Source organism: Agelaius tricolor, unplaced genomic scaffold, assembly GCF_023055355.1.
Source record: "Agelaius tricolor isolate 1412-34295 unplaced genomic scaffold, bAgeTri1.0.p SCAF_5, whole genome shotgun sequence".
NCBI lineage: Eukaryota > Metazoa > Chordata > Aves > Passeriformes > Icteridae > Agelaius > Agelaius tricolor.
The window spans coordinates 20,956,558-20,983,684 of NW_027269265.1; the positions used below are offsets into that span (position 1 = coordinate 20,956,558).

Genomic DNA, 27,127 nt, shown 5'->3' on the forward strand with positions numbered 1-27,127 from the left:
AGTACTCAGAGGCATGCACACAACTTTAAAGGCCATTTCTTACTCACAACATGAGAAATGGGGAAGCATTCCTGCTTGTCAGAGGGAAAGACTGTGGCTAACTGAGCACTGGATTGTGGGGAGTGTTCCAGTTAGAGCAGTGAAAATTCCCTGGGTCCTTCAGGAAGGTTGATGCAGTTATGGCAGACAACAGCCAAATCAACACTTCTTTTGGTTTCTTCAGGGGAGTCTTCACTTCCAACATATTGGTTTTTGTACTGTGCCAGCTGTTTTGGAAGACAGATTATGCTTGTTTTCTGCAAATCAATCTCTGACCCAGGCAGGCTGCAGGTGGATGGCTATAGGCCAGTAAATTATAGATACAGAGGGCATATCTGTTGGATATGTGCCTCCTGTGTGTGAGTAAGTGTACAAAACTTCCAATGCAAGTTTTGTTGTAGATTCTGGCATATCTACTGCTGTGTCCAGTCCCCCATCAGAAAGGCTTACCAGTCTGATTAAACAATGACAGCCTTAACATATATGAAGCCTTTTGGGAAACACAGAGTAAATTTCCCTGGGGAAAGAAAATCAGATTGGAAATTGATGGGCTGATAGGAAGGGAAAACTGGCAACTGCATCAGGGAAGAAACACAGGATGTGCTGAGCCTGGGAACAAGCATTAAGCCCTACAGACCATTTCAAGAGGCTGTATTGTGGGCTTCAGGCTAATTGGTGAGTGTTTGAGTCTCACTGTTTTGAGTAGTCCAAGGAGCAGCTTGGGCTATGATCCCAACCAGCTGCCTGGCCACCAGCATCCAACCTGCCTGGTGCCAGAGCTCCACTATTGGACATCCTTAACAGGAATGAGGGCAATGGTGTGAGGAGACAGCAACAGCTGTCAGGAAAGCATAATTATCATCCTCAAGGCTTTGAAGTCTCAGTAAGATCAGATTGTAAGGGTGCTCCTCATTTCACTGAAAAGAGATAAATGCTCTTTCTTCACAGTGTTTCCTAGTCAGTCCTTGTCAGAAAAGATGTTTTCCTTACAAATCTTACATTCTCTGAAAGCAGATGAGCAACCAAAAAACCACCACAGAGCTGTGCTCAGAAGCACAGACTCAGAACCTTGGCTTCAGTTTTGAGGAACTTGAATATTTGAGCCTCAGATCTCCTTGGAACAGGCCAGAAGACAGTCCTGAACTCACACCAGAGAAAAGCATCTGTTTTGGCACAGAAAAAAGAAGGTTTTTGGCTGTGTACTGGGACAAGCAACATTTTCATAGAGATAAAAGAGGATCTTCTCTTGACTGTTAAGCAAATGTTTCTTCAGGGCAGATAAACAGGTTTTTTGCCCCCTGTATCATTTAGATTAAGTCTTCTGGGGATCTAGAGATCTAAGGATATCTAGGCTTGTCTGCAATAAGATGAACAGGGGGCAATTTCTGTCCCTGAACTGGTTTCTTTTGCATTACATAAAATACAGGGGTTTTTGGATCCACAGCTGTCATTGCTGTCACTTAGAATAATTCCTTATGTATACATTCGTGTCTACAGGTGGTGTCTGCAAGCTACCTCGGTCAGAACAAGTCCAGTGACAGCTCCTGTTTTTTTATATGAAGTTTTTCTACCAAAGTTCCACAAGAAATCACTTTTGGAAGGGGGCCACAAAGTCTAAGCCAGCCTGCTATAGTGTTTCAAGCCAGCCTGGAGAATCCTGAAGAGACCAGAGTTAGGGAATCACCTTCACACTGTCTTTTTTGAAAGAGATGCAAGTGTTCAGACACAGATTGTATGCACATGAGATTCAGGTCTTAGATTCAACTGTCAATAAGAGTTAAGTGGCAGTAAGACCCTGCCAAATGGTCCTCACATGGTATTTAGTCTCAAAGAGGACATGATTTTCAGCCTCAGAGTACACCAAAAACAAAGGCTTCAAAAGGACTCTACATAGAGTACTGCCTCTGATTCCAAGGACCAAGACCAAAGTAATATCTCAAGATACTGGGATTTGATTCTGACCCATATAAAATCTGAAAACTTCTGACCTGCAGGGAAATATTTTCTGCTGCCCTTGTCTTGGCTATTGCACAGCAGGTTCATAGTGATGTGTATCATATCTCACAGCTGCAGCAGTGAGTTCAGTAACCTTTACATTACTAGACCATGGCACTGAGGGTGATAGAAGGCCAAATTTGGCAGAAACTCAAGAGCTTTAAAAGCTACACATTATCAGAGCAACAAAAAGAAGACTGTGCTGGGTTAGGTCATTTAATTTTCAGTCTGCTGTAAAAGGGATCAGGCAAGGCAGAAGGCAGCGACCTGTCAACAGAAAAGGATGAAGCAATTTCAAATGAGCCCAATTAAAAAAAAAAAACCCAACAATAAGTTAAAAAAAAAAATCTGAAGCCACACACTAGAAAACACAAGCAAGATAATCTGGATCTTTTCTCTCCACAATGTACATATTTAAATACAAGATCTTGGCATGGGGCCAGAATTCTGACTTGGCTGGTGAAGTGTAAAGGCAAACATATCTGCTCAGCCAAGCCAGCACTACTGGATTTTGATAAGCTGGCTCAGATTGCTTTAGTGCTCCAGAGCAGAATGGGCTGAGTGAGTGCTTTGATACTGCCTGTATGGCAGACACTATGTACTGAGAATGCAGACAATAAGATAGACAAAGAAAATGAGAAGCCCCATAAACCTGCTACTTTTCCTTCTTATTACGATGGAATGAGTTAAGTTTATGCAAAAAGGACCTGCTTATTCCTCCTCCTCCTGGCAATTCTGTACACCAGCACCTCTGAGAGCAGAAGAACTCAAAATCTGGAAGTGCAGATTTCATCAGCAAAGACCATCTGGGAGACTTATTTTTACATATAATCAAGCTAACTTTTATTCTCAATGTCATAGTAATTCCCTAGAAAAGAATCAGATTTCAGTGGCTTATGTGGTCTACCCTCCAATGCAGGAGGAGTAGGGTGCAATGAAAGATACTGGGGAAATTTACAAGAATGTCTGGTAGTTTAGGAGAGAACCTTCAGCAGATTTTCAGAGAATCATATTATTTTGCACAGCAGATATTCAAACGTCTGTAGGCACTTCTATCTGCCAACTGTAATGCTTAGCAGGATTTTCAAAAGCAAGTAATTTTTACAAATCCAGTTTGTACCTGTTTGTAGCATTAGATTTCTAACTGTGTCAGGAAGGAGGTATTTTTAGTCTGGAAATGTTGCTGTACAGCACTATGAAATTTCATGCTAAACATGCTGTTTTACCAAATTTCTACTCCAACTTTGATTTTTCCACTGGCAGCACAAGCTGAAAGTATTGCTCTTACAATTTCTAGCTGCTGCAGTTATTGTGATTTTTTAAAGAAAAATTTACAAGAGAAGGAGTCTAATAAAGACATCCTTTTGTCCTTCAATTGAAATACATGACAATCAGAATATAAATTCAAAAAAAGAAGTCTTTACATGTTAGTGAAGCTTTAATGAAGTGATTTCATTTATTTGCATATCAGTTGCAATAACTTTGCCCTTGTGTCCATGGTCCTATTAATTTCATGCCTCACTTTCATTACAATCACTGTGCTGGCATTTTATTACTATTTTTATTTAAACTCTCAGTACCCCCATTGTTTGCTTTTTTACTTCACAATCTAGTTATATTTTGACTGATTTTCCTCCAGATGGGGAGTAGAAAAATTCATAGAAATCTGTGAAAAAAGAGATGGGAAGTAGGCTGAGCTACCTGTTACCAACAGTCTGTATCACTGCCTTCACTGTCATCAGAGGGCAGTCAAGAGTACGGGTGGAAGTTCCCAGCTACAATGCAATGCCAATCTCAGGTTACAGCAAGACCAAGTTCTACTTGATGCAGGTACACCATGACAAATTGAAAAGAAATGTGAAAGCACTAGCCTTGGGTGAATTTTTATGTTATTATTGTATTACTCAAATGGCTTCAGGAAATTAGAAACAGAACATTTGTAGTACTTTCTTGGTATTTTTTGTAAGAAAAAAAACCCCATCATCCCAAATAAAACAAAGCAAAAACAAACAAAACAAAGCCAAATGAAAGGACCCCCTCAAACTATTTATATGTTTCACTTTGAAAGACAAAAATTCTAACCAAAATTCCTCTTTCTCTTTTAAATGTACACAGAAATTCGATGATGTCTGTTCTCTATTATAGAAATGCTTAACTCATGGCAAGCCTCAAAAAAGAAGACTTGAAAAAGCCTGTAAGAAATAAAGTAGACTGCAGTTGCCTGCTGGATACCACATAAAATATCTCACCAGAAAGAAAAGCCATCAATTTATCAAAATGTATCTGAAAGGGAGAAGTTGAGTCAGTTCCACATGGCCAGTCCTTCTGACTCTTTAATGGATACATTTTGAAGCATCACTGCAGATAACAAGGCAAGAATTACTACTAATTTTGTTATGTTAAAACTATGTTTTGGTGCTCCCCAATTTCTTTGGGGTCACAGGAAACAAAATTAGTATAAACACATTACCATGTTAACTGTACTCAAAATCCCATGGACAAATGTATCCCTTAACATACATCTTCAGAGTATTAAGAAAGATTAAACATCACTAATAACTTATTTTTATTTCACTTTTCTCTTCTGTTTTCAAATGTTCACGCTCTCCACTTCATAAATCTTCATTATTTGTCACACTCCATATTGATTTTTTTTTTCTTAAAGTGTTAGTAAAGTAACATCTAGAAATATGTGAACTATTAGCTGGAATCACTCTCAGAAAGTTTGCCTCTCCATGCGAACAACTTTATATAAAGCAAATAGTGACTACATATTGGTGGTTTGCTGTTGCCAAGTCCATGGGATCTGATGCTTGGCTGTATAGTTTCTTATTTTATATACAGTGTATATATACATGAGTGCGTATATATACACATATACACACACATATATACATATATAATTATATATGTATACATTCACACACATATAAAATATATGTATGCATTGTTTTTTGCAAATGAAATCAGAAAGCAAGCAAAACACGACTGACCTGACTTACCTGTACTGGGTTCACAGTCAATGAAATCTTCATCATCACTGGAACATTCAGCTGATGAAACGATGTCATCTGTTGTCTGGCATGTGAAGCAAAGGAACAAAAGAAAACAAAAGTAAGATATTTGCAAGTCAAGAAGCTATTACAGAGGCAGCTAAATATCCAAGGGAAAAAAAGAGGTTTCACAAATCTAATTTTTAAATTATTTAAGTTGTACCAAGCACTCCATATATATGCCCGTGTAAATGTGTCCTCCACTGAGTTGGTCTCCTGTCGGAGTAACAGTGCCTATCCTGTGCTGCTGAATATTTCAGGTGTGCACAGGTGCTGTGCACCTGCTGGGCTCTTTAGGGCAGCAAGGGGATCGCACTGGTGCTGTTGAACGAGGTACAGTGGGCTGCAAAGCCTGCTTGGCTGGCAAACTGCCCTCAACAGCCACTGTAGATGTGTCTGCTGGGAGGAGGCTGGGCTCCTCCATAAATACCAGTATCATGCAGGGCCAGCCAGAAGGCACTTCCTGAGAGACTTACCATGTGAGGCATGCTCAGACTGAACATGCTTTCTGCAAAGGAAATATACAGTATAGACCCAGATAATACACACTGCTCAGCTAGCAGGACTCTTTGCTGTGCCTGATGCACCACCCTGAGGCAGACATAATTCCTGCTCTGTTAATGCACCTCTTGGGCTGGGAATAGGGTGTTGACCCAGACAGTAAATATCTGTGCAACTCACTTGTTGCATGATGAGGAACTGCTGCATGTGTCAGGAATGCCCAACATGCAACCTCATCTCCTTGCTTAGCAAGTGAACAGGGATGTGGATGCAACTAGGCTGACCAGATGTAAAGTCTGATTCTGAAAGGGTTAAACCAAAGTGTAACCATTCACAAACATTACAGGTTTCATCACATTCCTTTGCATTTCCAGCTGGGGATATTTTCTTCTTCTTTTTTTTTTTTAGTTTTCATTTTTTATATTTTTTCTTTCTGTGTGTGTACTGCTCTAATTAATGAGCAGCATGTACTGCAGCATGTTAGAGAGAGACGTGTACTGGTGTCTCTTCCCAGCAGCATCTCCTGCCTGTAATTGCTGCAATTAGTTGAATTAGTAATGCAGACCATTAGGGAGAGCCTGTGGCAGCCTCTGGACACAGGTTGTAATGTTCCTGTGCACAATACAAAATTACCCCAGCTCAGCAGCATTGGCTCAACTACGGCTTCTGGTGAAACTGTCTCCCTTAACAGCTCTTCCTTGCAGAGAGCTGCCTATTCTGCCAAGCAGTAGGATCAGTGGGATGACTCCTGAAACAAAACAACTGAAATGCTCCTCACCAGGCAGGAAGCATTGCTGAACTCGGGAGCAAGACAGCTGCACTTCAGTACTCTAGGTGAATATTTCTGGGAATCTCACATCTCAACAAGACTTTCAAATCCTTATCCCTGATAAAGACTCTCCAGCTTTAAATAAGGTCTCCTTTACATTTTTATATCTGCTATGGCTGCCTCCAACATGTTCCTTCTTCCCTTTACAAAAGAGTTCTGAGGACTCTGCCCTTTCTTCAGCCTCGTGTGCTCCCAGCACTATGAAATACCTCTGATTCCTGCTAGAAGTTCCTTACCCTCCCCGTCTCTGTTTGTATTTGAGCTAAGGGGAAAAAAGAGAACCAAGAAGTCAGTCAGAAAGATCAGATTGAACCTAATGATCCTTCAGTCTAGATTTCAGTGGCTTAGATTGAGCCAAGAAAGAAAAACAGGAGAGGTCAGTTGCAAGTAAAAATTATAAAAATAGAGTATCTGTGAAAAAGCCAGTCATGAAGTATTTTATGCGTTAGTCATACCCAGCATGGACGTTTGGCAATGTTTTGTGGAATGCTATCTTGCAGTAGTTTCATGCTTAAATACTTTCATTAAATACTTCTACAATCTTGCTTCCATGGGGAGTCAAGATTAAAAGGAACTGAAGGTAATATGTTCCTGCCTTACATGTCAAGGTAATTTTTTTAAGATCTTCTTTTAGTCATAGAAAGTGGAAGAATTCTATTGAAATCTTGCTGACTTCTCTTAAGACAAGCTGTCTTTAAAATTTTGTCTGCTCAGTAAGGGAACAAGAAAGGAGGAATGCACAAAACAGAAATAAAGAAATTTACTTTTTTAAATTCTCCTAGTCCTGTCACATATATTTTAGAAAGTATTATTTATCCCCAGAAACTTTATAACTAATACAGTAATCACATCCTCCAACACTGAAATGCAGCTGTCCCTGGGTAAAAAGATATTAGTTTTTAATTGCACCAATGTAAAGTAATTTAGTACAATTTAGTAAACAAGGCTATACTGCTAGAAATTTTTAAGCAGGGGAAATGTAGTTATAGAAACTGGAGATTCATACTGTAGTTGTCTAAGGGTAAGGATAGCACTGTGAATAAAGAATAAATTAAGGACAGTACTGTGAATAAAGAATTAACTACCCATCACTACTAGAAGACCTTGCTCAGACAGTGCTAAACCCCTGGCAACTGGTTTTGCTTTCCAGGTTAAATTTAGATCATGTGGATTTTGGTCTTAGTTGAACACCTGACAATTCACACTTCTCATAGAAAAACAGTGATGATTTGCTCCAGTAGGAAATAAACATAAAAATGATGACAATGTGTTGTTGTCACTTATCAGCTGCTATACCTATTTGATTACCCACTTACTTGCTCAGATCTAAAGGCTTCATGCAACATTAACATGGAATCAAATAAAATTGAACTGACAATGTGATTTAGTATTTGTAAAGAATAAGGAGTTCCTTTATAACTATTTTTCCCTCTTGCTTATTAGGGGCATCATATGAAACCAGGAAGGTAACAAGGCATTTTTTTTTTAACTGGACACCTCCTTGCAACAGGAAGCTGGTAGATAATAAAAGTTTAGAGCATTTTGGAAGTGATCAGCCAAACTGAGGGTCAAAACATCCTTCCAGACCTATTAATTACCCTATATCTAGTTTGGGAAGTCCCTGTACCACAAACTGAAAAGTCATGAAGCCTGGCCCTTGTTCCTTTCCTGTTCAATTTCCCTTCTCATAAGCAAGTTAAGGTAGTACATGCAACACATTTATGCTGCACTCTGATATGTGTACTAGATTTCCTGCTATAAAATCCTCTTGCAGCTTGTGTTGGTTCTGAACAGAGAAGGGCACAGTAAGCCAGACTCAGACAAAATGCAAATATGTGATGTGCAATACTAATCAACCCTGTCAACTTCAACCTCTATTTGCACTTTTTCATGACTGGTTCTATACATGATTTTATCAATTAATCTCCATCTTTCCTCTCCATCTCTATTACTTACTATTTCACCTGATATTCTATTTTTTTTTTTTGCTTGGTGATTGCTCTTTATTCCATCCTGTTGATTTTGTGTGCATAAAAATGAGGGTTAGAAAAAGAAAAAAACCTCTGGAAGTGGTGTTAGATTTAAGTCAAGGTCATTAACGAGATCTCTACAAACCACAGAAAAGATAAGTACACTAATCTGTCTTGCCATTTCCTATCTTGTATTTTTAATCTCAGTACTTTCCATCACAATTCATCACTAACTGATTTTCTAGTCCCACCACATATTGGTTTTCCATACACCTTCCGCTCAGATACCTACCAACATCTGAATCATCCCAAAGGAATAAAGCTATTTCAGTGAGAAAGAACAGCAAATTCCTGACCACAGGAACAGGGTCAACAAAACATCCAGAAGGCCATTACTTCTTGTAACAGGAATTTATACCTTTCAAGACCTTCCTGGAGCTGGGAATTTTCACTGGATGTTTATTAAACTTGCTGGTTCCACGAGACAGGAGAGGCTACTGAGCAGAGACCCTGGAAATCGATCCACTAAGATAATTTCTTCACATCAGAAACAGCTCACTGTGAGGCAGTTAGCAAAAACACGACCCCATTTCTGGTCACTTTTCCTAATTTTTGAAATGGTTCTCATTATACTCACCCACTGGCCCCAGGGAAAGTAAGTGGATTAATGCTTTAGTGTCTGCCCGGTGATCTAGGGATAGTAAATGCTAAACATTCTTATGTACAGGCAAAAGGATAGTAATGAAACTTCTCCATATGCTGTGATGGAAATGATGTTTGTGTTTTCATTGGAAAGAACATGAGAGAGAAAATATTTTTCTCTTCCCTATATTAGCTAAATTCTATATTAAAAATAATAAGTCACACTATACTATTTTAAAATATGTATTTCATTTCTAAAGAATCCCAGCTTTGAAATTACTTGGCCTGTATTAAAGGCCATAAAACTAAAGATAGGTATTATAATAACTTTCAATAAAATTTCTCTCTGGCAGGAACCCTTTTTATTCCTTCCTCTGAAAGATTTTTTATGGGATTTATATTATTATTTTTTCTCTCCCTCTCTCTAGTGTTTAATGAAATTGCTTTGGAATAAAACCAGGGTAGGAGAAAGTGCTAAACTCTGAGTCCACCCCAGAGGATTTATGGGCATACTTACCTTCAAATTCTTTCTATTTCACTGAATTGGCTCCCCATTCCTTTCCATGAGTTATTAGTTCTGTAATCACCTCCTCCTAATTATTCACTCTAAGGGCCTCTTCAATCTTGACATGGTGATAGTTCTATAATCTTTGTTCATTACACTGTATGTACTGGTGTGGGATATGTAGTGCAAGGAAATTTGGCATGGTGTGGCAAGACCTGCTCAAGATGACTCCATTCCTGTCCAATGTTTAAATTTCCCAAAGCCCTAATTTATGTATCAGATCCATAACCCTTGCTCCTTTGTTCTACACAAAATGGCAGGTGCTGAATCTTCCTTTTCCCAATTGCAAAGTTTTTTTTGACACCTTGCTGTTTGGGTACACCACTATTTAAGAAATATTAAGAATGCTGGATAAAATAAGCTCTGTCACAGAACAGCTTTATGAAATTATAAAAAAACACACCCAGGAATGATGGAGTTCTCCCTTCTAGAGGGAGAGAAAAGACAAAGACCCATAAATTCAACCCTTAGACAAATTCCCGCAGAATTACACATTTGGCAGTTGCTTGACTTGATAAAGTAGGATTCAATTTTCCTGCTTGCCTTTTTCTTGAAATTCTTCTGCACACTATACATGTTACTTCCAATTCAACACCATTATTTGAAAGGCAACACTTAAGGCTTTGTTGTGAGAGAAGTGTAAATCTATTTGCCACTGAGGAACCACAATTTACAGTACTTGAACTATGACCATCAAAAAATGCTAGGCACAAATATCTTCCCAAGAGTGGAGAAATACAGTTGTATTAACCTGGGCACTGCATTTGCCTTTCACACCTAAAATATACAGAGATGAAAGTCAACAAAACTTTTCCTAAATACAAGCACTTGACCCCCTCCATTGCTTCTATACTGCTGTATTTTATATAGATCTCAAATTTATTATGGTCTATGGACTACATATTTTCCTCTATGCCTAACAGCATAGAGTATAAATGCTCCCTTTAGAATAGCTAAAAGTTAGTGATGCTGTCCAGTCTTCTAGAAATCAAGAAGTTTCTTGGCAAAGAATAGGCTCAAGGCATTTGCTGTCGTGCCAAAAGAAGATGGCAGATGAAGTGTCTGTCTCATTAGGAGCCATTTCTAGTTTGAATACCTCCACCTTTTGTACTTTGGCAACTGGGCTTTTTGAAGAACTTTTTGTATTCTGTTCACACTATTCAATTAAATGAGAATCCTTCATCTGTCCTTTCTACACTTTACATTTGTTTCTTTTTAATTAATCTTTATTTGCAAAATACCCTGGAGGTCACTACAGCATAGCAGACCTGAGAGACTCAGTCTGGACAAACTCGAACTACTACATACAGATAGCAATAATCTGCATACAAATGGGAAAAATTAGCAATGTTGCAAAAATCATAATGAAGTATTACAAAAGAAGCTGCAATCTGGGACTGTATAAAATTTTTAGGGGAGTCTTAGGTCTCCTGTCTTTTGCTAAAGTATATATAAATCTTCTCATTACCTGATAGAACAACATGTATTTTCTTATCATGGGACAGACACAGCCACAAATACGTGCAAGCCCTTTGCACCCCCACATACTAATGCTGAGGTTCTGTCTGCCTCTGCAGAGGCAATGCATCAGAGAACATGAAACTAATCATTTTTCCTCATACAGCTAATTTGAGTTAAATAAAACCAAGAGGACCAAATCCTCTGTTTGTTTAAATTGGCATGGATTTCAACCAGACTGCAACAACTTGAAGCAAGAGAGAATGGCTCACTACATTTAGTTTTGGACAATTCAATGCCAAAAGATTAGGAGTAATTTTAGTCAATTCAGAGAAGAGCCACTGAAAAGAGAAAAGAACTTGACAGATGTATGAATGAGACAGGTTTAGTAAAACTAAACATCAGAACTTGATTTAACAAGGACTTAAGGTATGATAAATTTTTACAGGTGTCACAAAGGACATCAGGAAGAATGATGAACTATTTAGAGTGCTTCAAAAAAGGATAAAATTAAGAGAAAAAAAGGTGTTATTTTAACTAAGAAAAATCTCAGTAGTGATCTTAACCAGCTATGGAGAAGTCTCCAAGAAATATCAGAAACCATTAGCACTGAGGTCAAGCAGTAATGAATACCATTAGTGTATATGCTCTAATAGGCAAGAGCTTGCTCCATCTATCTTCAGTCCAATCTAATCACTCTAAATCAAGTCCATATTTGCATCTTCTCTGTCACTATGTAATATATAAACACATTACACATTTCTCTGTCATTGCAAAGCAGGCAGCAAAGCTATCCAGCACAGCCTTTCAGTTTGCTGTGCTCAGAGCCAGAATCACAGAATATTCTGAGTTGGAAGGGACCCACAAGGATCATCAAAGTCCAACTCCTGGTTCTGCACAGGACAGCCCCAAGGATAACACCATGTGCCCAAGGATAACACCCCATGCCCTTTGTCCAAATGTTTCTTGACATTCTTCTTCATGCTGTGACCACTTTCCCTGGGGAGCCTTTTCCAGGCCCAGCCACCCTCTGAGTAAAGAACTGCTTCCTGATAGCCAACCTAAACCTCCCCTGACACAACTTGAGGCCACTCCCTTGGGTCCTGTCACTGGGGCTGGTGTGTTACCTACCAAGAGGCTGGTGGGTATCCAGCAGGCATGTACCCTTCAACAGTAGCCCAGCAGAAGTGCATCTCCTGGCTGCATGTTCCTAGCTGGATATAAAACCTGATTTGCTGTCAAATTATAGCATTAGGCTGGGATAATGAGAGAGCAACCCCTCAACAAAATCAGCCATTTGTCCACTACTATGGCAGATAACAGATTAAGGAACTAGGAAGTTAAGAAAGAGAAAGCAAAAAATAATCTTCCATACTGTATGTCAATCTAGATTCATGAGCAGTCATGATTAAAAAGAGCTTTGAAAGCTTGAATTATTCCTTTGAAAGCCAAAAGCCTGTCTCACTAAAATCAATAGTTCATTAAGACTGTAAAGTCTGACTCTTCTGGACCAAGTTTGATGCCAAATTTCAGAGACTTTGTTCTGTGCCTGAGCTGTGGAAAGTCAACAGGGAAAAATCATGTTTCTGCCTTTTGTCTCTGTCTGTTGGCAGTGGGAAGGGTGATGATGTTGTGAGGCAGTGTGAGCAGAGAGAGAAAGAGAAGGGAGGGCAAAGAGGGGAGAAAGGAAAGTGGGGAGGATTAATTCATCTGTTGTTCAAGGCACCCTGACAGGGGAAAGAGAAGTATTGAACCACAGCAGCTTAACCCAACTTCAATGTACCTTCCCAAAAGCATAAGGAATGTAATTCTTCATGGTGTTCTGCTGATAAGCAAATCCTCCTAAATCCTTTCAATTTATTTCTTGGCCTGAAGAAATTACATACTATTTAGGAGCTAAATAAATAAATAAAATTTCATTTCCATGAATCTAGATTGGCTGTTTATTGATTACATAGGCCCACAGAGCCACTTGCTTTTCTATTTCTTTCCTTTCCTAACAGAACAGACTCCTTTTGACTTGAACTAGGAAAGCATCAACTGGCAAGCCTTTTCCAGACTATTCAATGTAACCTTCAAGATTTGCAAGAGCTTTAAACTGGGCTGTAAAATACCATTTTTTGGTTTTAATACAAAAGATAAAGTCTTCTCTCACACCAAAGCTGATTCTTCCCTCTTATCAACCAATTTCTCCTTTCCATGTGAATTTTCCTTCTTCCAAACGAGTACCTTTAAGATGAAAGTTGTGTGTTTATACACTGAAGACTCTTGGAAGAACCCCACAGGAGGAATATTGACACTGATTATACTTTTCATAATTTGATGAAGGAGCCTGTGCTCCTTCCCTTTTATATTTTTATTTCCTATTGAAAGAAACTGTTACTTGAAACAGAAACCATTAGTCCTCTGTTGTATAACCAGTTATGCAGATGGTGCAGGTGAAAACTCCCTAAGAAAGGTACAGAAGGTATTCCCATCATGAACTTAAGTAACTAAAAAGCTTAATGCTAAAATCAAGCCACTACAACTGATCCCACGACAACTCCCACTCTAAAGTCAGTGAGAGCTGCAGGAAGAACAATTTGCTGAAATTCAAACACTGCTCATGAATGTGACTTTCTGAATATTACATTAATCTACACAATCGTGTTTCCCAATTCTTGTCCAAAAGTCTTCAAGTGGAAGACATTTCTTTTAGGAAATGGTCTGAAAATAGATACAGTGTGTTCTGCCCTGTGCCATTATCCCACTGAGAAGAACCAACAATCATCTGAACACAGAGAGCAGCATAAACTTCAACTTCCTGCTCTTTTCAGCATCTGCTTAAAGCAGGACACAGGAAGCAAAAGCTGAATAAAGATTCTTATCAATATGTAGGAAAAAGCCAGACTATTGACAGAATTTAGCATCCTGCTGGTGTGGGCTCTAGTCCCTTAGGTACACATTCTAATATGTTAAATGGCCACAGAAATAATTTTATTAATATGGTGGGCTACGAACTACACTTGCTGAAAAAAAAAAAAGTTACATACTTCACCAGCAAAAGGGCAGGGCAGATCACTGGGATGCAGTTACTTTTTGAATTGCCCCAGGCCAAATTGCCAAGGACATTGAATCAGAGCCCACGTGTTACTTGATTTTATTTTCCCGATATTGTCATAAATTTGCTATCTGATGTCAGCAAAATTGCCCCCTTTCCTTGTGTTTCTGTTTATATTGCCATAAAATGGAGAGAAAACAGTTTCTCTGCTTGCTTGACGTACAACCATAACTTTAGTAAACATTTTACATTCTCAAAGCAAAGCCTAAGTACAGAAAACTCCTTTACCTTTAGTAAAGGGAAGCCTACGTTTCAGAAAGTTAGAGACTCAAATGATGTGAGATGAATCAGCTGCCCTTTGAAGACTCAGCCTCTAGTAAGAGTAAATGGGTTTTTCTTTGCGTGCTAGCTGGCACTTAATAACTGTGTCAGAAGAATATTTTTCATTTACACTTTGCTCTTTTGCTGGAAATCAATATGTCGTTTGCTGGCATTTTCTCCTGGACATCTTTATTTAGCTTGTCTTTTTTCCTCAGAGGGGAGGGAGTTGTATTTGATTTTGTTCTGTTATTGATTGGATCACTCTGAGCAAGAAATAAATAACTAAGCAGAGCACAGTAGCTTTAATGACAATCTCTTAAGCCTCAAAATCTGCACATTGTGTTGCACTCTCCCCTAACACATGATTCAAAAGAAACAAATCTGTAAAGTACAGTTACTGTATAGAAAAGAGGTAGTCACACGTCCAATTTAACTGGCATTTCTACTTATGTGATCACTTAATAAAACCATACAAGTTCTGCTTCTATTAAAGCAGCACTACTTTTCCTGTAGCACCTCTGCTGGGATCTCATAATCTCTTGCAAATGAGGTTTAACAAGAAATTAAAGATAAGGGAGATCTTCTCCCAGCAGACATCGTTCTCTGGAGAAAGAGGAGCCCGTTCACACACTAAGCACTGCTGGCAGTGCAGCCTGGTCCCTGAGGTAGAGGGGCAGTCACTGTGCCCCGGCTGCACCGAGCAGCACCAGCCCCAGTGATCCTGCCAGCATCCAGCGGGAAGGGGTGGGCAAGCCAGCCCCAGGGGCTGCACAGTAATTGCCCATCATATTTTTTTTTTAAACTGAGGAGTTCTTTATTTCCTCCCCTGTGTCTCTCTTAATTTCTCTTACTCATTATTACATTGACCACAAACAGTTGGCAGACACAGCTGTAAAATTCATAAAGGAGAAAATACCCTAGTACGGGTCCAAACTGTGGCACTTAAAATCTAATGTGACAGGGAATGTTATTCATAAAGTAACAATAAACGTAAAGACTCTGAATAAATGTGCCTTAAAACAACTTCTGCAATTATTATAAGTACCTCTGAGTGCAGTAAGATAAACAACTATCTTTGAATATTCACATTAATGTGCTAGACTATTCTTGCCAGACAAATATTCCTCTTGCTCTCCAAACATTAACCCACACTTAGAAAATGGCATTTAAATACTGTTACTCACAGGATTCACACATTAGCTCACAAGGGGAAGGCAGTTCCCACACATTTAAATGCGGAATAAACATAAAGTAGAAGAAATAAATGCAGAATAAATCCTGGCCCATTAGGTACCAACCAGCACCTAGAAATGCTCCCTGAATAGCGTTAGAGAGTACAACATTTAACAAAGGAAAATAGCCACTAAATACCTATATGTAAGCACATATGCAACATACATGCTAAAAAAGGCTATGAATGGTTTTAATTTATAAACAATAAGAAGTTTATAAACACAAAAGGGGCTGTGGAAGAACTCATATTTCCCAGGAACATTGACAGCCTCTTAATCACAACCCCATCCTTCCTCTCTTAATATAGGATGTAAATGATTATCAGCACTAGTACAGCGATATCTGTTTACTCAAAAGGCATATATCACCATTAACCTATTAACATACTGACATTATCACAGTCAAATCTAATAAAAATTGAGTTAAACAGTTCTAGACAATATTTCACCCAGAAATACAACTGCTAAATAGCTAATGTTTAAAAATCGTACTTTTCTATCACTGCCTTTTTTTCCCATTTGAAATATGAGTAAACGAACACCTTTACTGGAGGGACAGGGAACTGACTTCACACCACATGTTAGCAAAAAACATGTAACAAAAGAGTAAACAGAGAAATGAAATCATTACCACTACCATCAGGGATCATGGGGGAAAACTTAGGAAAGTTAGAGCCAGAAATTGGTCTAATCATAACTTTATCAAGGAAAGAGATCTACTCCCATCAAACATATACCCATCAGCTTAAAAAACATACTTGGTCCATCAAATACTGATGAAACCAGGTAAATTTCAGCCTCATGAGGTGTGGAACATGACAAATGGCTCCTGAGCATTAAATCTGAAGTGAACTTCACTTAAACGGCACATGGTCCGAAGTGGTCCAAGCTGCAAATGGCTGTTATGCAAGAAAATTTTGCTGTTGGGTAAGGCAGACTCGCATGCTTAGCACGCCTGACAAACACTTATCACCGCTGGGTTTCTCAGCAGCCCCTGCCTAATCAGAACATTTGCCCTGCGAAGGATAAGAAGGCCATTTTCCTTGCTTATTTATTTAGTTTTCTAGTGAGTTTGATTAACTGTGGTAAAGACAAATCAATCTTTTGTGTTTGTGTAAAATGGAAAAAGGAACTAAGCTAGCTTTAATGGCCCCAGAGATGCTCAGCTGGAAGGCACTTACTGAGCAGAGAGCTAGACAAAGGAATTCAGGCTTTAAACACCATCAAGAACTGGCTGACATCATCTATACTTCTACCTGCTTAAAGAGAAAACAACAAACCCACTCCACACAAAGTGAAGAGGCTTTCTTTTTCTCTGCAATTCTCTATAAAGGCATGAAGTATTACAAAGTTCTTCCTTGAGTCCTTCAGATCTCCATGGTGTAATTTGGGAGATACTAGGAAATAAGTATCCAAAGGTACATCATCAGAAGGACAGAGGATTTGAAGCTCTAAATCCATAAGAACACTTTCACTGTCAGTAAACTTGCTTCTCAACTCAGTTTTGTGGCAATTTTGCATTTTTGACATCAATAACCTCTTGGCAAGTACTGAAAGATAGCATGAAATTCATGCCCACTATGAAATGAAGAAGCTTCTGCATAAAGAATTTGAATGAGACACTTACCAGTTCAAAGTAGAACTCTGAGAAATTTTTCCTCTCATATATTCTGATTATAGTGTTGACAATAGTGGAAATCACAAAAGAAATGATGCCATTTGAATGCAATGCCCATTAAAAGGGTTTAGTAATACAAATAAACACCCAGGTCTTCCAGACTACGAAGAGCCAAGTTTTAGCCCATGGAGGATTTAACCTTAGTCTCAGCAAGACATAGAAAAGGACAGCTTGACTAGGATGGAGCCAAAATGTAGCAAGAGACCCCATATTCAAGATATTCCAGACCCTAAATAGACAGACAAAAGTGCATGCTTGGGTTTCTTGATACATCAGTTTCTGCTTTTTCATAAGAATTAAAAAAGCAGAAAGAATCAGAACTTTTGTTCTAAGAAAAAACTTCATCTTCCATTGCTGTAACACCTAAAGCAACAGCTTTGGGATGATGGTATGTTTCTGGTCTCTCCTGGGAGGAAACAAATTCAGCATCCCTTAAAATTCCCTTTTCAATGGTGTCATTATTGTAGCTTCACTTGTACCAGAAACAAGACATAATAGCCACTGAATTTAAAAGGTGGTACCTCTGCATTTTCAGATGTAGGCTCGACTCACACTAAAGAGATTACTGGCATTACAGACATGAGGGCATACCCAGGCTGGTAGAGCTCCTCCTTTTAGGTCCAGCAATGCTGACTGAAGAAGGCCTTCTGCCAGCAGAGTTACACCACTCATGAGTGTTTCAAACTCAGCTGACAATAATTGGCATAGTTATGTCCATATCAGGATTTTGACTGGCAACAGCAAGTAAAATCAAAGCACGTGCATTTCTGCACTGTGGGACATGCAGTGAAGTTGCCAGAACTCCAGAGTATGACACTGTATTCCTCTGAAATGCTTGAGGATGGAAAAAGTGTTTCTAAGAAATCCTGTAATTGAGTCCAATTACCAGCAGCTGTTACTAAATGTCTCACAGTTATTAGCAGACTTCAGTCAGGAATTTGCAAGTGAAAGACTGCAGTCAGTGAGATTTCTTTCGATTCAGAAGTCTTAGGTGAGAGGTGTCCATTATTTTCACCAAGTCCGACTGCCCATTTTACACAACTGTGAAATTACACAGAAGAGCTGAGTGCCAGGATGCCTCTGCCACTGATTTGCAATGACCCTTTACAGGGCTGTTAATATGTCAGCACACCATGGCTTAATTTTTAAGATAGTGAAGATACGCATGTATCTCTTGGAAGCAAATGTTTATAAATTGCTCTGACAGTACCTTGAGGACAGTGCTGTGTCAAGCATCTGAAGAAAGATTATAGAATTCTGAAATTGTTTGGGTTGGAAAACATTAAAATCACTGAGTCCAACCATTAACCTAACACTGCCAATTCCATCACTAAACCATGTCCATACATGCCACATCTTTTCAATACCTCCAGGAATGGTGAGTCAATCTCTTCCCTGGGCAGCCTAGCCTGATTACATCCAGTTCTTTATATTTTGTGAGCAGAAAGACTCACACTGTCAAAATGGAACTCCCATATGGACTGTAACAAACTGTTATGCAGGGCTGAGGTAGGAGGGACATAAGAAACATTCTGCTCTCTTTAATGTTTCAGTAATGAAATAAAATATTGGAGGTGACTGCACAGTTCCTACAAATGGAAGTTCCTGCAGACAGGAATTTCTTGCAAATTCTTCTCATCAGTGGGAAAAGCCTGCAGTGCACATCTATAGAAGTAACTGGCAGCAGAGCTTAACACCAAAGGCAAATGACCCTCAGAAAAAGAACCCTGCCATGGTGCACCACCAGTACTCATCAGACCACAAGCTCTAACACAGCTTTTCCAACAGGTGCAGAGTAAAGCTCTGTAACCTCTCTACCAGGCAGCTTTGAATCTTAGCACCTCATAGGTAGTGGAACAAATTACCTGTCTGGTCCCAGGACATCCCTTTTACCTAAGTCTCCCACTTACCCAGAATGTGCAATTGATCGAAACAAATGCTACAATCTGACACCATGGAGCGCTTGACAGCTGTCAACTCATTAAGTTCTATTCACTGGCTTCCCACCTCCTTGCCAATGTATTACATAAATTGCATTTTAGCTGGCAGCCTTTTCCTTTGCCTGAAACCATTTTGTACTGAGCATATTTAAGTTCATTGTTTTTTTTAAAAATGAATTTATTCTCTTCCCTTTGGTAATTTGCCTTGCCTTGCAACAGTTTGAATGGGCTGCAGGATACTGTTTCATTATCAAGCTGCAACTGGAAATGAATATTTTATAGCAGCTGAACAGAGGTTTGGCTGTAAATGACTATATCCTAATTACACAAAACAAAAGGAAGACAGAAAGAAAACTGAATTTAATTAATGAAATATTGATGCAATTTACAGACAAAGGCCTTCCCATTTAGAAGGGAATTCCTGCACTGTGAATTTTATAAAGAGCTGGAGGTTCACTGCCTCCTTCTTGATTTATCTAGTTATGTGTCTCATATTTAATTTTTGCTTCTTTCAGGCTCTTTAAAATGCCTGAAGATATGTCTGGTATCTGTCCACACTAAGTCACAGATGTAAGAGCTTCAAATGCAAATATATACTGTTAGTGACTGTTATAAGAACATGTAAAAGCAGAGCAGAAGTGCAGTCATGCTAGCTCAAACTCCACTGCAGTCCTGACTCCTGCCGCTGGCATTAGACATTTATGATTGCTGATAGATAAAGGATAAACACAAGAGAAACCTGCAGAAGTACTTTTCTCTCACATATGCTAGTTGGAGTGGCAAGCATCAGTTAGGAAGTGGTTATACCTGCAACTCTGTGCTGTATAGATTTTATATTTCATGGTTCTTAATGGGCTTTTTGACCACATGCTGACATATTAGCTTTTAAAATCTATTTATATTTTTTTTTTCTATAATATCTTCTGGCCGTCAGTTCCACATTTTGTAAAAAAGTAGTTCCTCCAGTTTGATCTCCGCCTGCTTCTCCCTTATTTCACTCCTCAACCTTTGTTTGATGAGAAACTGTGAGCAGTCATTGCCTAGTCACAATTTCTCAGATACATTTTGATTTTAAAGACCTCTGTTATTACCACTTGGTTACCAATCTTTCATCATGAAGAATGTCAGCCTATTTAACCTCTCCTCATGTGGAAACCGTTGCATATCCTGCAGCTTTTTTATTCATCATAGATCAGTTTTTGAGAGCTGATAGCCAAGTGAGTGCAATGCACAAGGCAAGGCACAACACAGCTTTACACAGTGGCACAATAATAGTTTAGATTTTTTTTTTCTCAAAATATTTCTAAATTTTTGCTTGCCATCTCGAATGCAAATTCATGTCCAAAAGTAACCAAATCAGGTCATTTGTTAGCATACAAACTAATTTTTAATGTTCTTTGTGGTTGAGATATATAAATCAGTGCCAAATAATGCATATTTTTTTTCTGTTCTGGCCTCAGTTTCTGAAATTTTTGAATTAAAGCCCCTATATCTGAAGTGACTTATTGATTCCTGAAATGCTTCAGAATGACATCTGTTGAACTGTATATGGAGTGTGATCTACAAAGAACTAATAAAGCTTTGAAAAGGATGCTGCATTTTTCAGCCATTCCAAGTCCAACAAGCCGACACCTTTCTGAGGTCACAGAAGGCACCTGAGAAGGCTGCAGGGATGCCTGACAGCTTCACTGAGTCAGGAGGCAGAAGGAGAGCATTGCGATGCATAATCATTTAAAATGATTGGACTGGAGCAAGCCACACAGATCAGTAACAGGCAGAAGACTCAGTATCACAAACAGAAATGTGGAATGTATTATACATTCCAGAAGTGAGGACCCACTGTAGAATCTCCTCCAACTTGTTTCCTTATCTCTTTTTGATGGTAAATGGTCTTTATTATCATGCATGTCAAAATGCTGCCTGAATAAAATGAGAAGATGAGAATAGACCTGGGCTTTAGAGAAAATCACACGTAGCTGTACTTTGTAGCCCAAAAGACAGTTAAAAATAGAAAAACTATGGCATATGTTTGCCCAAAATACCCTTTATCTTCAAAACATCTGTATCATTTTGGATGAGCATGACTTTTCACCCTGGTGTGGACTCTATTGTCCACTGAGGATCAGTAATGAAATACTTTTAAGGAAACTGCTCTGGTTTAAAGTTAGTAAGGTCAAAGAGAATGCAGACTAATATATCCTATAACTACAGAACCAAGCAACCACAGAATCTGGCTCTATGTGAAATGCAGTCTTTCAGAAATGTGGAGGAGAAGCTATTGACCCTTGCCAGGCCAATCAACCAGATACCAGTAGGCAAATCTTGGCAAAAGCAAGAGAAATCATTGACCTGAAAGTGTATAATCTAGAATTTTCTCCAGGCATAGTTTCTTTAAATCCTGTATAGGATGTGAAGATAAAAGACATAAATGAAAACATAACTCCTATACAATTCCATACCTAGCCATTGATTTAAGTAAATATAATTTCTCATCCACTTCAGCAAAAAGAGAAAAATATATCAGGAGTGAAGGAATGAAATAAATGGATATTTGACAAGTTTGGAAGGGAGACAGATACCTTTCAGAGACTTCAGTTACATCTCTCCCTGTGCTATGATTCGTTTTCTAGACTTTAGTCTCCATTTCCCACGCACTGTTTCCACCTTCAGCCCAAAGCTGTCACGGTCTTTCTGCTCCTACTGTGCCTCTCCCTCCCCTGCATTATTACTGAAGCTCAGCAGCTTTGGTCTTCTACTTTCAACATTACTCCTCCTTTTCTCTGCTACCCCTTCTTCTTTCAGACTCTGAGGAAAACTGAGCGGCTCTTTAATACCAACAGAGATACTGATTGTAACTCAAACACAGGCTTTTAAATTTGCAGGGGAAAGATTTCTTTAAATTACGTGTTATCAGAAGGCATAAAACTTATATGTGAAGATACAACAGCTATTACCTGAATTTTAACAATAATGATATTATCCACAGCCTCAAATCAGATCAAGATTCTGTTATTTAGATACTACAGTATAAACAGGATAAAAGAGACCTTGTTGCAAGTACTGCTGCTTAGGTAAAGAAGCAATATATTTAGTACAGCCGACAAGGAAATAACAGCTCAGTTTTACGGTGAGTTATGATTTTAGAAGATTAGCTTTTGTTCTATGCTTGAACAACCCCAAACGCCTTTTAAAAACAAACTCAAAACCAGAATGTTATCAAAGAATTGGTTTTTGGATAATAATGCTTTTTTACTTGCACCTCAATTTCAGACATACCATTCACTGTGTGCACGACAGCAAAGCATCCACTGGACGACACCTTGGAGGGTGCAGCCCCCACAAAAGGATCCAGGCTTGACATCCATGCTTCTGAATAGCTAAAAGCAGGGAAATTTCTCACTGCATCAGGAGCGTAGGAACAAGAACCTGCAACATCTCCTTCCCACAGCAGTGGCCCAATTGCAGCCTGCTGGGGGGAGAGAGCCTCTCCCCTCCTTGCATGGCAGAACAGAGAGCACGGCAGAAGACAGCCTTAGGAAACACCACTTATAGCCAAGATTAATGAAAGTGCAGAGGAAGTATGGGCAGAAAAAGACTGTTTGGCTAAACATGGATTCCTTAATCTGGTTAGCCTGGGAGATTTCCAAAGAGGCTAAAGAAGATTTTATTTAGGAATGCAGTTAGTGCATCTGTAACATTAACTGAGATTATACCTTAATAGTCTACAAAATAACATTAGCAAAGATTATACTTATGCATGTAGGGCCTTCTGACAAGAACAACTTCAGAAAAAAAAAAGGAAGAAAAGAGAGAACAAAAATGTAATTGCCTGCCTATCAGCTCCACTATCATAATTACTTTCAAACTCTTGACATGGGTTGAATCAGATGAACACCAAATCAATTTTTGCACCCAGCAATCATTGCATTCTTAGCTCATAAATTAAAATGTCACTGGTAGACTGAGTACAAAATAATGCCTGTTTCAGTATTTTAGCCTGCAGAGAGAGCAACATCTTTCTCCTTGTTTGTAAATGTAGCTTGTGTATCCTTAATCACGGTACAGAACACTACACTCATCTAATTCAAACCAAAGCTTGCACCGCTGGATCCCACACAGGAAAACAAGAAATGATACACTACCTACAGAGTGGGGTAGTTTATCCCCCTGGGCATCCAGAGCCCCATTCCAGATCTGGGGAGATGGTGACATGAGTTTTTGTCTTGCCTGTGCACAGTAGCAGCATTGCAGCACTGGGGATTTGCTGGCTGCGCACTGGTTCGGGGGAGGAAGTACCTTAGTCCTGCACTGCACTGTCCTCCCTTCATCCTTTTCTGACCTGCAGTGAACCTCATCAGGCTAAAGTGAGTAGAGGGCTCCTCAATACAAAGAAAATTCTCAAAAAAGGTCCAGATTTTAAGGCCAGAAACTATTAATTGTTGTGATTTCTTTAAGGAATAAAGTGATCAGGTTAAATTTATGAGTCAGCAGCATCTGTTGAAACCTGACCCATAATAACAAAGTACTTAATTTCATATTACCTTTTGTGTCTCATTTCTGTGTCTGAGTAGACGTAATTTAATGGGCTGTTCTGTGCCCAGTACCTTGCCTATCACCTCTCCCTCTCTATTTTTAACCACAAACTCTGCAGCTGAGGATCACAGAACCAGGCCACCGAGTTTACTTTTCATGTTAACTAGAGTTACCAAGATATCCCATTGTTCTCCCCTCTTTAGGGGCTTTTGCACTTTACATAACAGTTAACTGTATTTTTAACTGAAAGCACATTGCTTAATCTTTACCTAATGATTGAGATATTTTTTTCTCTCATGTAATGAGAAAAAGCCCTAAATAACCTGTTTTTACTATGAACTATCTCTAAGATCATACCTACTTTCCAAAAGATAAAACTTCAAGCACCTCACTCTCTCACCCACCCAGCAGAAAAGAAGATATGAAGATCAACACAGGTTTAATTCCCAATTGCTCCAAAATTCTCCTCCAAAGCTTCACCTCCAAATACCAATGAACAAGACATCCAGCTTCACTAGCAAATCCAACTGATAATTTTAAATGCATTTCTGTAACAGCCAATGTCAGTATTCAGAATTTTGCCTCAAGGGATATACTTGAAGAGTTGAGGATTTTCTTCTGCTCTTTCTAGCCTTCAGAAGCTGAGCTATAAACTCATCTAAACCTATACTGTAAAGTACTTCCTTATTTAGTAAAAATAGGATTGCCTATCAGTTCAACCCAACCAGCAGCCAGTACATAGTGGAGTACTGCATTTAGGGAAAGCCTCCTCTATTTCTTACAGTTGATTATTTCTCTGGTTGAGAAAGAGAAGTTTCACTTTAAGTGGAGTGGTTGACTCTTTACCTGATCAGTGGGGTAACTTGACCTCACAGGATGTGATTAGCCAAATGATCACAAGGTCCGGTACGTTTTTCAGTAGGTTGCCTGCTACTGTGCCATGGGGAGCTCTGCACCTTTGTGCAAAAGCTTTCTGCTCAGCTGTGCCACCTAAAAGCTGACAACTAATCACACTGGAGCTCAGCAGAGATATGGTCTCATACCTCTATGATATTGTCATTAGTACAGTACCAAAATGACAGTAGGTGCAGACTTATCACATACACAAATCACAGGAAAACAAGAAACGTGCCGGAGCCAGTACTAAGCTCCTTCTGTTCTACATCAAATAAAGCCATAATAAACTTACTCTTCTGGACCTCTACCTCCAGATGACTCCCATTTTGGATAGGAACCCATTTCTAACTTCCAGCTGTATCTTATTCACAGTTGGGTAGCAGCCATTTTGGGCCATGCAACCCTTTCGTTTAAAGAAATAGTTTCCCAGTCTCCTCTTTGTAAACACAACACACTTTCAGAGAGCAAGCATCTCTCTTTTATTCTTTCAGTATGCAAGCTAAAGAAGCTAAATTGTGAAATATTTCTTCAACTGAGACTGACTCCCAAATTACAATTTGTCCCTCAAAACCTTCTGTGTACCAGTGCCAAATCCTTCCAGTCATTCTGGCAGATATGCTCTGAAACAGCACTGAACAAACTTGATTTTTTAAAATAAAATACTTTAAAGAACAATTCTGCTGTACAAAATAGTGGCACATTTGTGTGAAGATGTTTACAAGTTCTTTACTTTCACAAGTAAAGGAATACAGATAATTATGTTCTGTCAGATAGAAAATCAGGTTAGCTACGAGACCACGAAAAGATCTGACACCAGTTCTCAAGGGAGGGATTTCTAGTGGCTTAAATGCAATGATGTTTAAGGATCAGCCCAACATACTATTGAACAAATTCAATTCAGACCATCTACAAAATGGCTGGAAACAAAAACGTGCCTTGCTTGAGCAGAGGAGGAAGTAAAGAGATCAAGCTGAGAAAAAAGGGCAGTTACTTTTCAAATTGTCATCTTTTATCTCTGAAGAAACACAAAAACTGAAACTGATAACTGTCTTGATATGTTATCAGTTATAATATCTACATTATGGAGATGTATTACAGAGTAAGTCCTTAGAAATTCCAAACTAAGAAATCAAATATAATGAATAAGTGAGAAAGCCCCACATTCCATTTCAATTCTGCTCTCCTTATCTGCCATGCTAATATTTAGAAAGTAATTATTGCTCTTGATGATTAAATTTTTTTTCTCCTCTTGAAATGACTGATTTTTCTTTTGAAGTCTGCATCACCCTGAAGGGAAAATACATTTCTCAGCAGATTTTTTTTCCTATTTGCCTAACAAGGAAAGGGGATTAGAAAAATTAGAATAAAATTACAATAAAAATTAAAAAAGAGGGAAGGGAAAGAATGAGCAAGGAAAGACAGGATTTTTATTTTTAATGAAGATTGTCTTTGGGAATTCACAAAGAGAAAGAAGTGAAAAATTATGAGTTCGTCACATAGGGTATGACACCTCATGCTGCAATCTTGAGTTCCTATAATGAGGTGAATGGACACTGCTGAGAGCTCATTGCTGGGGAGAGGTTAAAATGAGTTCTGCATCACCAGGCCAGGCATTTTCATCCTACCACATTACTCATAAATTTTTTGCAGCATTATGCAGCTGGGTTAGTTCTCTAAAGTGAGCACAAATGCATCTTATCCCAGAGTCTGAGTGTCATGACCAAGTTAATCTGGGCTGGAGGGAAAGGAATTCACACAGTAATGAAGAAGGGAGGTGAGGGAACCTAGATAGTTGCATACTTTATCAATATAAAGACGTCAAACTATGGAAGTTTAACTACAGACTCATGTATCCCCTATAATAAAAGGCAAAGTAAATAAAAACTTAATATACTATAGGATATACCAAAAGCAAAATATAGACGAATGTCATTTCTCATTCTGTAAACTTCTCTCATTGAAATGATCTAATGAGACATCGGGGTTTTTGGATGTATTGTATACTGAAACCATGAGTGAAACTCCCTAAGAATCAAAGCCCACACATAGGAATGCAACTCATCCCCTCCTGAGTTTCAACCTGTGAAATCAGTGTGTGCCATGCATATTAGCTTGGCCAACCTTAGATAGAATATTACCACATAATTTGTGAGCATGGCTCTACACTGCTGCAATGTGAACATGCTGGTGCAAAGTTAATGGTTGGACTCGATGATCTGAGAGGTCTTTTTCAACATCAATAATTCTCTGATTCTCTGATTACTGCACTCTGCTCTTGCAGAATGGCAAGCATAAGATGTGCATTATCATAGATGAAAGACACTTTCTCCATAGCCCCTACGTGAGGCTGAAAATGTTGAAACTAATACTTCAAAGCACTCTTTGGTAAGAGTACTCAAAATACCACATGACAAAGAAATTTCCTTTTTTTTTT

The 27,127-nt window shown here is 38.8% G+C and overlaps 1 protein-coding gene across 26 annotated transcripts in view; it reads right to left on the reverse strand.

Moving 5' to 3' along the window:
- NRXN3 (neurexin 3) overlaps positions 1 to 27,127 on the reverse strand; it is a 967,492-nt gene that overhangs the window by 32,964 nt on the left and 907,401 nt on the right. For 16 of the 26 annotated variants that reach the window (XM_071426717.1, XM_071426711.1, XM_071426705.1 and 13 more), the window contains one exon: positions 5,037 to 5,112. In XM_071426717.1, the coding sequence (XP_071282818.1) occupies positions 5,037 to 5,112 (76 nt within the window). Of the gene's footprint in view, positions 1 to 5,027; positions 5,113 to 27,127 lie in introns of all 26 variants that reach the window. The other 10 variants (XM_071426710.1, XM_071426706.1, XM_071426703.1 and 7 more) reach the window with 1 other exon arrangement.